Here is a 14,935-nt window from a genome sequence, read left to right as displayed (position 1 = left end):
TGGGAGACTGCGAATGGGTCAGCGCCCTGTATGTATGTATGGCTTTTGGAGTTTCGCAAAAAAAAAAAAAAAAAAAGATGTATAGCCTTTGGAAAGTTTAGCTGAGATGAGAGTGACTGGCATGATCAAGACCGGGAGAATTCTTTTCCAGAGCCTTTTTTTCGGGGAATTTTTTCAGAGCCGACGCCAATAGATAGAACACCCGATCATCTACGACTTTTTCTAGAAACTTCGAATGCAAGTACACAACCTCTCACATAGTCACAACATCCCACCAATCCACTCACACAACGTCTAGTGAAGACCTAGTGATACTTGGTTATGCTGAAGAACCCACGAACAACTCCATCACCTACACTTCATTGCTAGGGAATTCAACGAGGAAACCACAATTTAGTCCAGCTTAGGCTGATGGTGGAGAAATCCGTTCCCCGATGCCTCCCATCCTTAAGCTACCAATGAACAAATGAAGACGATGAAAACATTCGGTGATGTGACTCTCGTCTCTCTTATTGCGATCATCGATTTTTTTTCTCTAATTGTGTTTCTCTTCTGCTCTTCTTTTCTTCTGCACCCCCCATGGCTGACTAGCTGAGGCGTGGTAGGGGGAAGCTCAGGTGCGCGTTCTGCGCACGGACCGTGTGCGTGTGGTCGCTGGTGGGAATGGATTAGCGCCGTGTATGCATGGCCTTTTTGGAAGTTATTAGTATAGTTGAGCGTGAATGACACAATAGAGAGCAGGAGAATTTGGTGAGAAACGTGGAGCAATAAGGGAGTGTTTGGTTCCTAGTCACATTTTAAGTTAGGTACTTTAATCAACTTAGCTAATTGTATGTGTTTGATTTTAACCGTATTTAAGCGAAGATTCTTTTTGTGAGAAATAGGCCAATATGTCATACACATAAAAAGTGTGGTAAAATTGAGAAACTCAAAACGGTGCCCGGGCTCATCTGCTCCCTCTCAGCAAAAAATTCAAAAAAAATACTAGAAAAATTCAAAATATTCCAAACTTTTTTGTGGTGGTAGATAATTTGACGCGTGAGGTGCGCCTCAAAATTCAACTTATTTGGACATCTGAGCAGCTCTCGGCAAAAAAGACAAATCGGGGTCAAAACAGTGCGTGAACAGCACATATTTTTACAGACCCTGATTTCGTCTTTTTTACCGAGAGCTGCTCAGATGCTCAAATGAGTTGAATTTCGGGGCGCACCTCACGCATCAAATTATCTACCACCACAAAAAAGTTTGGAATTTTTTGAATTTTTCTAGTATTTTTTTTGAATTTTTTTCTAAGCGTGGGTGCAGATTAGCCGCACCCGGCAAAATTCCCTTAAGAAAGCAATAATGTGGCTAAGATTCTGAACAACTAAGGTAAGACAAGTAAAGCAAAAAAATAGTATGGTAAACAATGCCAAAATTAGTCACCAACCAAACAAGTCCTTAGTATTTTTATTGTATTTTGAAGCCAACGCCACCAGATAGTGAGAGAACACCCGGATGTACCTACAATTCAGTGATTCTTTGTTGCAAAACTAAGGAATTGGTATCTGTTTTCTCTTAGAAAAAACCATAAATTAGTCTAGCTTACGATAACAGTGCAAGAATCCTTTCCTTGATGCATCTCATCCTTAAGCCCGGATGGATAAATGAAGACAACAGAAACATTAGGTGATGCTACTCGGGTCTCTCTTATTGCGAGCGTCGATTTTTCTCTGTGTGTGTTTCTCTCCTGATAACGCGTCGGCGACCACAGAGCAACCACGCATGGCGATCACAGAGCAACCACGCGTCGGCGACCGCCAGAATGGGCCGGCTCACCGTGGACCACAGTCCTTCAACATTCTTTTCTTCCATTTTTCACATTTTTGCTTTATTTTTTTACTTTTGCTTAAAAAAATATCTAATATATCTATTATAAAATCACTTTATACACAAAAATGAAAATTTTAATCACGCATTTGAAAAATGTTAAAATGTGTATAGAATAAATGTTTATAATATACGAAAATTATACAACTTGTGTGAAAAAAATTAATATCAAAAACATATATATGAAAAAAATGTTGATCATGTATTTGAAAATTTTTAAACATGAATGTAAAAGGTGTTCCTGATGTATGCAAAAAATGTACAATGTGTTTGGAAAAAGTAGACATAATATATATGCTTTAGAAAATGTTAATCATGTATTTGAAAAATATCAAACCTGTATTTAAGAAATATTCCTGATGCATACAAAAAAGGTACAGTGTGTATGAAAAAAGTAGACATTAAAAAGTATAAGTTTTCAAATATGCTAATCAAGTATTTGAAAAATGATAAACGTGTATTTGAAAATGTTTCTAATGTATACAAAAGAATGTAAAATGTGTACGAAAAAGGGTTGACATCAAAATATATGTTTGAAAAGAAATACTAATCATGTATTTGCAATAAATGTTCAACGTATATAGAAAAAAATGTTTTCATGTATTTCAAAAAAGCTTAATGTGTATTAAAAATGTTTTTGTTCTATAGAAGGAGAAATAAAATAATAACAATAACCAGCAAAGGAAAATAACAAAGATAATGAAAATCATTAAAGCAACAAAGAAAACCAAAAACAATGAATGAAAGCCAAAAAAGAAACAAATAAAACGGAGGAAAAATAAAGAAAATAGGAAAGAAAAGAAAATAAGCCCAATGAAAATGTAGAAAATAAACAAAGAAAACCAAAGAGAAAACCAAGTAAAAACCGAGAGAATACAACGAAAACTGATTAAAAAACAAAAAAACAAAGAAAACCATGAAGAAACAAAGAAAAGCAAAAGCAAAAACAGAAAGAAAAACTGACCAAAACTAATGAACAAACACATCATTGAGCAAAGAGAATTGTGCGACCAAAAAAAGGACCGAAAATGGGTGGCCTAGAAACGAGGGGAGAGGGAAATCCTTTGCGCGAAAGCTCCTTCCATCTCAATATGAGCTGCCTCAAGAAAAAAAGATCTCGTTATAAGCGAGATATAGCTCTCATATCTCTACCATTCTTAATCTTACGTGGGCTCAAATGAAGACAACCAAAATGCCAGGAGACACACAGCTTTCACTCTTGGCTCAACAACTTTTTATCCTTAGTTGTTTTTCTTCCATTTTTACTTTCTCATTTTGTTCTTTACATTTGGATGTTTTTATCAAAAAAAATCTTTTGCTAAGAGATAATACGTGAGTACCTTTTCCAACACTTGATTATTTGCGTACTAAAAAACATACACTTGATTTTTTTACGAGAAAACATCCGATCTATAATATAAGTTTTTTAAAAACACTAATCGTGTGTTAGGAATATATAAACCATGTTTAAACAAATGTTTTTGATGTCTATGAAAAATGTAAAATGTGTATGAAATAGTTGACATCAAAATACATGTTTGGAAAAAACGTTAATCGTGTATTCGAAATAAATGTTCAGCATGTACAGAACGAATGCTTGTGTATTTGAAAAATGTTAAACGAATATTAAAAAATGTTTCTATTCTATAGAAAAGAGAAAGAAAAAACTGGCAACGGAACAAAAAACAAATAAAAAGAAAAACTGATGAATAAACAAAGAAAACCCAAAACGATGAATGAAAAGCAAGAAAGTAACAAAGAAAGTAGAAGAAAAAATAAATATAATAGGAAAGGAAAGAAAATATACCCTGTGAAAGCGAAGAAAAGAAAAAAAACCGAAGAGAAATGGAAGAGAACAACCCAGTAAAAATAGAGAAAAACAAAAAAACTGATAAGAAACCCCAGGAAACCGAAGAAAACCGTGAAGAAACAAAGAAAAAGAAAAAATAGAAAGAAAATCAGAAGAAAACGGACCAAAACAAACAAACACACGGTCGAGCGATGAGAACTGGGCAACCAAAAAAAGCACCAAAAATGGGCCGGCCAAAAACAGGGGGAGAGGGAAATCTTTTGCGCGAAAGCTTCTTCCATCTCGATATAAGTTGACTCCAATTTTTTTTTGCTGTAAGCGAGATATAGCTCTCTTGTCTCTACCATTCTTAATCTTAGCGGGCTTAAATGAAGACAACCAAAATGCCAGGAGACACATAGCTTTCACTATTGGTTCGACAGCCTTTTCTTCATAGTTTTTTTTTCTTCCATTTTTCTTTCTCCTTTTTTTTGAACCGTGTTGAACCCCTTTGGATTGCAGATGAATGAAAATACATGAGTTTCCAGAAACATTTTGCAGGGAGAGGGAAAGAGGTAAAGCGAGTTCAAGCACCGCCAGGAAACCCACTACGTTCGCCCGTCGTTGAAACGAACGCCATGGTGCGAAAACCTGACAGCACCAACATTCAAACACTAGCCCTATTACATCTCTAAAAGCATGAAACATACGTTTGGATGTTATTTTTATACAAATTTTTCTTTTCTTAACAGTCAATGAGAGAGTAGCTTTTCGAACACTTGATTATTTGCGTACATAGAAAGAAACACACACATTTGATTATTTGTATCGTCGGGCGCACCCTCAACTTAAAACATCTCCTAATTAAAAAAAAACTTAAAACATCTCCTGGGCTCACATACAATGCCACGGTGCAATGCAACCACCGGAAAAGCAGGTAATTCAATGTAGTGGCCCTTGTGTCCCGTGGTGGTCCTCTTATATTTACTACTCCCTTCATTCGGAATTATTTATCGCAGAATGGATGTATCTAGACGTATTTTAATTCTAAATACATCCATTTCCGAGACAAGTAATTCCGAACGGAGGGACTACTAGTAGTAGTACAGACTACAGAGGGGATAAGCTAGGTATTATATTTAAAACTGAAGGATGTTGATGGTATTGTGTTAGTGTGCATGCATGCTCTTCAGAGTTTTTTTTTTTAAGTTACAGAGGAAAATACGTATATGCCATTGCAATTTGCTGATACCCACTTGATCTCATCTCTCTCACATGCTCGCTCCCGATTGTCGGCTCTACTAAAAAAAATCCCCATATTTTATTGATTTTTCTGAATTTTGGGTAAAAGTTAATGACAAACATGATAACTTAGGCCCGGTTTGGTAATCATCCGCTCTCGGAATCTGCGGAGCGGGAAAACTACAACTCCTTCGTTTTAAACTGCAGGTCCGCCAACTCCGCTCCCAGAGTTGTGGAGCAGAGTGGTACCGAACAGGGCCTTAATATCTCTTAAACTATTCCCTAGAATTTGTTCAATTTTACTAGAATAGTAAGGACACATAATTTTGACGTAATGTGAGTTTTCATATTTTTATTGAATTTTTTGAGATTTCGCCCAAAATTTTTAATAATCTGTGATGATTTGATTTCTCTTAATTTCTTTTAAAAAAATTCTGACCCATTCATCTTCAATTATGGCAGTGCAACAAACATCGAAAACAATAAAAATTACATTAAGATCCGTAGACCACCTAGCACCGACTACAATCACTAAAGCAAGCCGAATTCGTGCGGCCATCATCGCCCACGACTCGCCAGAGCTGCGCAAAACTTGTTGTAGTAGACAGTTGAAAAAGTCATCATGCTAAGTCCCAACTGCCGCCGATGAAAAGAAGCGTAGACCGAAAGGATCCAGCCTGGTATAACTGGTTGAAATTTATCAGAACAATAAGGAAACCATTTATGAATTTTACTGTATACAATGTTTCAGATTTCCCGGGGGGGTGTGAAAATTCGGCAGTTTTTACCAGTTTGTTCTGGTAAATTCATGTGGCCCCCACTGTCAGCCTACTTAATCGTCGAGTAAGTACTAAAATACTAGAACTGTGAGCCTACCGGCTACTCGTCCTCCCTCCCGGTCCCGGCGAGGCCAAATTCAAAAGCCAAGAACGGCGAGCAGCGCCAAACGGAGCCCCCCGACCCGGCCGCCGCCGCGCCCGTTCCCAGATCCGTTCCGACTACGGCCGCAACCACGCCACTGACGGCCGGCCTCCCCGTCCCGTCCACCCCAAATCCCCAGGTAAATCGCAACGGCGCCGCCCAAATTCCAAATCTTTCCTCTCTAGGGTTTCCCTCCCGTCCATGCCGGATCTCTAGCCCCCGCCCCCATGTCCCGCTCCTTCTTCCCGACCTGCTCCTCCCACAAAGGTGGCGCGCTCGCCTCGCCTCGCCTTCGCAAGATTTCGTCGGTTTTCTCCCCGCGTGCCTGACGATTTTTTTGGTTCTGATCTGAGCAGCCGAGATGGAGGAGATGAGCAAGGAGCTGGACGGCCTGCGGTCCGAGGCGGAGGCCCGCGCCGCCGAGTGCCGCGCCAAGTCGGCCCTCGTGGACGGGCTCAGGCGGGAGGCCGCCGAGCAGGCCGCCCGGCTGCGGGAGGCCCGGGCGGAGGTCGAGCGGCAGGCGGGGGAGATCGCCGCCAAGGGCCAGGAGGCCTCCTCCGCGAAGGAGGCGTGCCAGGGCCTCAGGGCCAGGTTCGCGGAGAAGGAGCAGGCCTTCCGGCACCTCTGCGCCGCCCACGACGGCCTCAAGGCCAGCCTCCGGGAGAGGGGCGAGGGCTGGGACGCCGAGAGGAGGGGGCTCGTCGCCGCGCTGGAGGAGTCCGAGGTGAAGCGGCTGGAGCAGGACGTGGCCATGCGCTCCTGCAACGAGGAGATGAGCCGGCTCAAGAGGCTCCTGTCAGAGAAGGAGAAGAGGTGCTCGGAGGCCGAGCAGAGGGCATTGGCACAGAGGGAGGTCATGATGAGGGACGACACCCTCGCCAAGCTGGAGGAGGAGAAGGCCGCCATCCAGGGCAAGCTCAAGTGGAAGGCGGAGCAGTTTCGGCACCTCGAGGAGGCCCTCAAGAAGGTCCGGGATGAGTTCAGAGACGCCGAGAAGCAGTGGGGCTCCGACCGATCAACCTTGGCTGATCAGATCGGCGCTCTCGAGACCAAGTTGGATTCCAAGACGAGGGTAGCCGAGGAGTTCCGGTCGAGGCTCGAAATGTGCAGCCAGGCGTTGGCCCACGAGGAAGGCCGCAGGAAGCTGCTCGAAGCAGAGATGTCTGATCTGAGGCACATGTATGGCAATGTGGTTTCCGAGTATGAGGAGGCCAGGTCGACCATTGAGCTGCTGACGTCGAAGAGGGATGGTGAGATTGCGTCCTTGAGGAGCTCACTGGCTGAGAAATCCACTTTGCTCAATGAGATGGAGTATTGTAAGGCGCGCCTTGATCAAGAGAATGAGGACCTGCGGTCTTCGCTCAAGGAGTACCAAGAGGCTCAGATCGGTGGTGCAGATGCTGCAGGGATGTTGAAGGGTCTGCAGGAGAAATTCCGAGCTTTGGAGCAGACACACAGAAGCTGCACTGAGAAACTGAGTCGTAAAGAAACAGAGTGGAAAACAAAGATGGGAAAGCTTGAGAATGATCTTGATGGATGCTTGTCACAGCTGGATTCCAAAGATATGCTAATCAGGCAGTTGCAGAATGAGTTGCTGAGCAGCTATAGCGCACTGGAGCTCCAAACTGTAGAGAACTTGGAAGCTTCGATAGTCCGTCTTGCTGTAGAGGCAAAGTTTTCTGATTCCTGCTCATGCATTGATACTTTAAAACTGAATATGCAGCAGCGCTGTGAATTTTTTGAGCAAAATGTTGCTGCTGTGAAAAATCAATTGGAGGAAAAGAACCTTATCATTGCTCAGTCCCAAGCTGAACAGGCACACCAATTGGAGGTAATGGCGACACTGCGTGGAAGAATTGAACAGCTAGAATATATGGAGCAGGAACATGAAAAGATGCAAACGCAACTTGGGGCATACAAAGAAATGCTGGACAATGCATCAAGAAATGTTCACTGCTTAAAAGAAGAAACTGCAGAGAAGGAAAAGAGCCTACAGGAGGAATTGGGGAAAGCTTTAAGTGATCTGGATGAAGCACACCGTGACCTTGCTGATCAGAAAAGCCAACTGAGCCAATTCGAAATCAGTCTCCATCAGCAAAAGCAAGCGGTGGAGCATTTGGAAAAGCTAAAGGTTGACTTGGAGACTGAACTCAAGGGTTATATGCATGACAACCATGTACTGAAGAGAGATCTGGATGTTGCTCTTAACGCCAAAATTGGAACTGAGGTGTCACACAGGGAAGAAAGGGAGAAGTTACTAGGTGCTCTTAATGAAACAAACTGCGCCCTTTCCGATAGTAAGAGCAAGCTTTGTGAGAACGAAATCACTCTTCATCAGCAAAAGCAAGAAGTAGATCATCTGGAAGAGCTGAGAGTTGATATGGAGACTAAACTCAAGGGCTACGTTGATGAAAATGATGTATTGAAGAGGGATCTTGATGTCGCAACTATTGCTAAAATGAAAGCTGAGGAGATCCACACAGAAGAAAAGGAGAAGCTATTGTTTGCTCTCAATGAAGCAAACTTTACTGTTTCTGAGATGAAGGAAGAGCTGGACCAACTCAAGATCAATATTCACCAGCAAAAGCAAGCAGTGGAGTGTTTGGAAAAAATAAAAGTTGACATGCAAACTGAACTCAAGGGCTATGTGGATGAAAACAATGTATTGAAGAAGGATCTTGATGTCGCGACTATTGCTAAAATGAAAGCTGAGGAGATCAACACAGAAGAAAATGAGAAGTTACTGTTTGCTCTCAATGAAGCAAACTTTGCCGTTTCTGAGATGAAGGAAGAGCTGGACCAACTCAAGATCAATATTCATCAGCAAAAGCAAGCACTGGAGAGTTTGCGAAAGTTAAAAGTTGACATGCAAACTAACCTCAAGGGCTATAAGGATGAAAATTGTGCACTAAAGAGAGACCTGGTTCTTTCTCTTGTTGCCAAATTCGAAGTTGAGGGCACCCTTAGAGAAGAGAAGGATAAGTTATCAAGCATAGTTGATGAGAGAGACAGGAACATCAAGGAGCTTCAGCAATACATCAGTGCGCTGGAAGAAGATAATTTGGGTCAAAAACTTGATATGGCCAGTCTTATCAAGTCAGAGGTTAAGAAATCCATTCTAGAAGTGAACAACAGGTACTCTGAAATTGTTGAAGTCTTTGACAAAAAGCTCTTGGAGCTTGAAACAAGGCTTGGCTTTTTTGAGCAGAAATACACACGTAGAGAGCATGAGATCATGGAAATATTTGATCAAGAGGAGGCAGATTGGTATATGCTAATTGCAGAGAAGGAAGATGCTATTGCTGACATTCAACAAATTGTTGAGTCTGTTCAACTTAACATAAAGCATCTTCTTGATGCTGCTGCATCAAAGCTCTCAGAAGTTCAGCTTGAGGTCCAGCAGCTTTATGGCTTTGCGGAAAATCTGAATTCTCTGAATCTCATCCAAGAGCATGACAGTTATTTCAAAGACATGCTCATTGAAGAGTGCCAAAGAGAGCTGGTGGCCCTGCAAATGAAATTAGTTCTAGAGAAAGAACAGTCTAGCAATTTGAAGCATGTTCTTGAGAAACTCAAAGCTGAAACCACTGCGGAGATATTAGAGAAGGCAAAGGAGCATCTGGAAGTAGTAAATAAGCTGAAATATTTGGAGGAAAGTAAAGAAATATTAGAAGAACATTTGGAAGAGTTGAAATCCAGAACAAAGGATATATGTGATGTCGCTGTTCAAGAAAGGAAACAGTTAGTTGATGAGCTGAATGGAATCACCTGTACCATTGGAGCAGCAATTCATGCAGATGAAGATCTGAATGCAAGCTTGGCAAGGATCATGCAGAAAGCTAACATTGAGGAACCTCTCTTGAGTTCTAGCAGCAAAGAAATGCATAGCTTAGAGAAACCAAACGTGAGAACTCATTCGCCCCTGACCAGGAACAAATCTGCAGCTCTCCCAGATAGAAGATTACCACTAAAAGAGAACAACTATTAGTCTTTGTAGGTGCAGTCAGATTGTGTACTGACATTGTTGTAATCTCTGTATCCTATTTCTTGCCGCCGTTTGTGTTATTTTGTTACACAGAATGGCCATGTTTATCCGAAATTTCTTCCGTCAGTTGCCTTTAAATTAAAAAATCAGGCTAATAAATAGAATGTGTTTGTTGTAGTCCATTGCCCACAACTGTACCGTTATCTACTCTTGAATAGTTGGGTTAATAAACTTTTCTTAATCTTTTGCTGTAAAAGTGCAAAGTTCTCACCTGTTTATAACTGTATGTTTGCCTGAGTTGTTATTTGTAAGGTGATGATGGTTGATGGGATTTTGTGCCGTCTATCTACTGGATTAAAATGTAAAAACAGTGGTAATCATCATTCTTTCTCCTGCCCCCTTCTGTCTGTAGAGTTAAAACTGCATCTCTCCCAGAAATCCAATTCGTCTCTCAGGTAGCAGATGAATATTTTAGCAATTACTCGTGTCGTAGAAGTTTTTGATGTCTCTGTTTTCTAATCTCTTTGTGATATGTTTGGACAACTGGCTGCAAGGCAATACTAACTGTCTGAAGATGAGGATCTATATTTGGCTTTGCAGTTTTTAGTTTGGGTGATAATGTGGTCTCATCCAACAGGAATGATGACTTTTGGCGCGGGGGGAATGCTAATATAACCTGTCCTGATTTTGAAGCTAACTCCAATTGGTGTACCAAAGACAAAGAAATGCATTAGATTTTGAAAATTGTTGTGTACAGTTGCTTCTGCTTTGCATATTAATAACTGTCTGACATGGACTAATAAGTAATAATAATTTCCATAATAAAATAAATAGAACTTATCTGACCATTGACATAAGTCTTCATATTCTTTTGTGGTTTAACGAGTACATAAAACTCAATGTGCTGCTGCAGGCTCACTTTGTTGTCCCCATTCAGTTTCTGAAACGGCAACCTCTGGTGGCATTCCGTGCTTCTCAGGCTGTTACCTGTCTACGGCTACCCACTGCTCATTGTTTTGATCATTTACTTGCCCAATCAGAGGCCCTGTTCTTGTATGTTCTTTGTACATAGATTTGGGTGGGTGGTACAAGTTACTTTCATAAATTTGCGAAGGATGATACTGTCATGTGTACTGATCTGCCGGTCCAGATCATACGCGGCATTTTGATTGTAACTTGAGCCATTATCTTCTTAGTGTTATTTTGCTCTATGCCAGCCTCTTCCATGGTTCCGTCTGATCTCTTCTGAAAAATGAACGCAGAAGTAAACATGTACGGATTTGATGTATCTCACTGAAATACTCTGGACATGTTAAAAGAGCCTCTCAGAAATTAAAACGACACCGATGCTGGGTGTTACTTTTCTTCTGTCGCTATAAAACTTGCTATCTTGTTTGGAATTGGTTTGACCGGTATGGAAAGGAATGCTATCCTGATCGTTACTTGTGCTGATCAATGGCCAAAGGGGGCAGACTGGAGTTTATTGTGCTTGTTATTCGTAAACTGTCCTTGTTTCCGATAATTCAGTTGCTTCATCCATGTAAACAAAGGCTCATTTTCTTGATTGGCTAACCTGGAGTTGTCGATGAAACTCTATGGAAACGACAGAATTATGCGTCCAGCAAGTCTGGTCTACCAGCCTAATTTACGGTGGCTAGCAAGAATCTGATCTGAAGATGTTCCTAAATAACTTATGGTGGTAAACAACTGCCAACATTTCAGTCCTCTCAACATTTCAGTACTGATGATGCGATTCTCTCGAGGGCAAATATTATCTTCTAGAGATTTTAATCCACGTTCCTTTGTGGATTTAAACTTTTATTTCGTAGCGTAGTTCTGAACATGTAATCAGCGAGGAGCAAGGAGGCAGCTGATCAAGCTTTGTATTTTGCAACTTATCAAAAAAGAGAAACTTCTATTTTGCAAGTGAATTTTGTACTCCAGCGAACCAAAGAATGTTCTTCCTGTAATACAATTATGAATCAACAAAGTTGATCCTGGACAAATATGTTCCTAGCTTAATCTTTGTTACAGTCGACAGATAAGTCAGGAATCGTCAAAGTTGATCCTGGACAAATAACCGAGGACATGAGATATTTCACTGGAAATCATCTGTACACATATTGTTTTACAACTTTTCTCTCTTTAGTAGTAGTACAGTACATGTCAGTGAGAGGACAGCTCTAGTGTTCTCTTGTGAAGAGCTAAACCCTAATTTCACTCCAGCTCCCGTAAAGCGCTGCTGCCTTCTTGTTCGTCGCCTTGGCCTTCATCAGTTCCCGGCCTTCTCGGGTCGCACCGTGTGAGTTCTTGGACATGGCGGAGAGCCGTGGACGCATCGGCGGCGCCGGGACGGGCGCGTACTGGTCGGGGCGGCGTCGCGGCTTGTCGTAGTAGCACTGCTGGAAGCGGCTGTATCCGGCGACGTCCTGCGCGCTCTGCACGCGCCGCATCGGCCGTGGACCGGCGACGCGCGCGGCCGTGCACGGGTCGCTCTGCACGCGCCGCAGCGTCCCCGGGTGCAGCGGGGGACGCCCAGACGCCGCGGGCCGCTGGACGCCGGAGAAGAACACCCGGAAGGTGGCCGACGGCCGGGTGGCCTGCAGGCGGTCGTACTCGTCGCGCAAGTGGGCGAGCTCCTCGTCGCAGGTGACGGACACGAGCACTTCCTCGTCGTCGGCGAGGCGGTACCGGAGCGCTGTCACGATCTTGCGGCCGCCGCTGACCAGCATCTCCTCGAGCTTTGCGGCCAGCTCCCGGAACGAGACCCCGCGCGGCACGGCGAGGACGCGGGTCTCGCCTCCGACGTACCGGACCGCGCCGTCCGGGCCGCAGGGCGCGAAGCAGCCGCCGTGGCTGCACATCATCCTCAGGCGCCGCTCGGCCGCCCCGGCGGGGCCACTGCCGGACGCTCCTGGTGCTGCTGCCGCCGCCATCGGTTGGTCGGCGAGTCGGCGAGTCGTGTGGGTAATCGTGGAGATGAGAGGTGTTCGGCGTGAGTCTCCAAATTTATGGACACGCTACGCGTATTCTATGTATATAGGCGGTGTGTGAGTTCGATTCCGACTCGGACCATGCATGAGGATTCACGTCATGTACGTGCAACCTGGCAAAGCCTCCTTCCCGCCCTTTTTTTTAAAACAAGGTAAAAGATTTGCCGAAGAGAGTTGCCCGGTTAATTAGAGAAAAACCAGACAAAAACCTAGATACAAATCCCAAAGAGGTAAATGCGGACGACCTGGCCACAACAACGCCAAATAGTCGACCGCAACGTCTAGGACATGGCAGCTCCGATTTTGCTGACGAGCTTCACAGAAGAAAGTTGCCAGCCTCGCACCGACCTAGTCCTGCGCAACATCCGGAGAGCACCATCAGCTGAAAACCGCCCTCATGGAGTCATCATTGCCGCAACGGCCCTGCCGCCCGCAGATCCGTCTTCTATGTCACAGTCAGAAACCAACATAGGCACATCCATTGATGCACCGGACCTTCGACATCAAAAGGACAAGCCACGACTCAGCTCTGCTCACCACCATCGTCATTGCCACACGCGTCGCAACGCCACACCAACCTTACCGTCAGCCGGGCACCTGCCGACCGCGATGCCGTGCACGTCAAAAGGGACCAAGATCCCCAAGACGTCACCCCCAAGAGGGAAAACGACGCCGCCGCCTGACCCAACCAGAATCCTGACTTTCGCCTTGAGACCTTGACCCGAGAGTTGAGGATGCCCAAATCACCACGGCGGCGCCTCCATGGAAGAAAGTGACGCCCACAAGCGCCGCCGCACCCTTGCACAGCAACCGCGCCATCGCCATGCAAGGACCACCACCACGCCTCGCTGCCCAGACAGGAGAGACGAGCGACCCTCCGCCAAGAACACCGCGGCCACCACGTCACCCGCGTGAACTCCACCGTTGCCGACACATCAACAACCGTCCCGAGGCCGCCGCCCCAGAGTCCAACATCGCCACGCCAGGCCCGGTGACAAGAGGTTGCCCGCTGCGCTGCAGTCACCGCACCACGCGGAGACAAGACCGTAGCAGGAAACCACCGCTGGCCGGCCGAATTCGACCATACCCGGCCAGATCCGGCAGCGGCCAGCCCTCCCGTGGACCACCATCGCTCCACCGCGCCGTCACACCGAGCAGAGCCGAAGACCTCAAAACAGTTCGATTGGCCACGTTAGAAAAATCTTATACACGTTTGTTGGGAACGTGCTTCAATTTTGTATGTATTCATTATTCCAGTATGTATATGCAGTAACTCTGATCTGCGAGCAAATATTAAAGGGCCTACAATGTAAAATGCTGTCATGAATACCATGTCCCCTTTTCCCTGTCTTCCCAGTTTTTTTTTGTTTTTTTTTTGCGGGGTTGTCTTCCCAGTCTTGGTTATAAGAGATTAACAAACATGAAGAAAAGATATCAGGTGTAGCGCAAACATATTTCAAGTTTCATGGTATTTTAATTTTCTTTGAATCTGTCCGCATAAGGATGGGAGGTATCAGGAAAAGGATGCCCAATGTGCCAAATAGTAAACTTGTGCAAAAATCTGTACCGCTTTTCCTTGTTTTGAAATACCATGCAAGAAATTGGCCAGCTTTTCCTTGTTTTGAAATACTATGCAAGAAATTGGCCATACGATGTTCACACATAGGCTTAGATATCAAGTTTGACCGTTGGAAATACTCTTAGAGATCTCTTTCTCAGTGACTGTAAGATAGTTAGCACAGTAACAGACATGACGTAAATAAACTGCGAGTTTTGTTCGCTTAAGAGAAAATAATGCAACATAAAAATTTCATCTAGAGATGAAACACCCGACGACTTTATCCGTGAGCTCATCAGCACCGACAGAGCTGTTAAAACTACTTTTTTTTAGGCGCTTATCACTATGAAATCACATAGATAAATGATATAAGCATTAACCAAAATAGTTGTGCTGAAATGGATATCAAGGGATGGGTGGTAAAGCTCTGGAAGAAGGATCCATCCACACACGAGAAATGCATGACCTCAAATCGTCGAGGCAATGGTCACACCCATTGTAATTTACTTGTGTCGTATGAGATGAAAAGTGCAGGGGGGAATCTTAGAAAATACCCAAATTGTATAAAGCTCACAGGG

The 14,935-nt window shown here is 43.9% G+C and overlaps 1 protein-coding gene across 2 annotated transcripts; it reads left to right on the top strand.

Annotated features, from left to right (window-relative positions):
- Positions 1 to 5,778: 5,778 nt before the first annotated feature.
- On the top strand, positions 5,779 to 9,983 carry LOC123090729 (uncharacterized protein At4g38062). 2 transcript variants are annotated; one of them, XM_044512063.1, is made up of 2 exons: positions 5,779 to 5,960; positions 6,178 to 9,983. In XM_044512063.1, exon 2 carries the CDS (start codon positions 6,183 to 6,185, stop codon positions 9,807 to 9,809), a length of 3,627 nt encoding a protein of 1,208 aa, XP_044367998.1. In that variant the 5' UTR covers positions 5,779 to 5,960; positions 6,178 to 6,182; the 3' UTR covers positions 9,810 to 9,983. The 2 variants fall into 2 exon arrangements, with proteins under 2 accessions (XP_044367998.1, XP_044367997.1); XM_044512062.1 differs by having other exon boundaries at positions 5,948 to 6,088.
- Positions 9,984 to 14,935: the final 4,952 nt, after the last annotated feature.

Source organism: Triticum aestivum, chromosome 4B, assembly GCF_018294505.1.
Source record: "Triticum aestivum cultivar Chinese Spring chromosome 4B, IWGSC CS RefSeq v2.1, whole genome shotgun sequence".
NCBI classification, from domain to species: Eukaryota; Viridiplantae; Streptophyta; class Magnoliopsida; order Poales; family Poaceae; genus Triticum; species Triticum aestivum.
The sequence above is the reverse complement of the archived record's forward strand: the minus strand, read 5'-3'. Positions and strand labels throughout refer to the sequence as shown.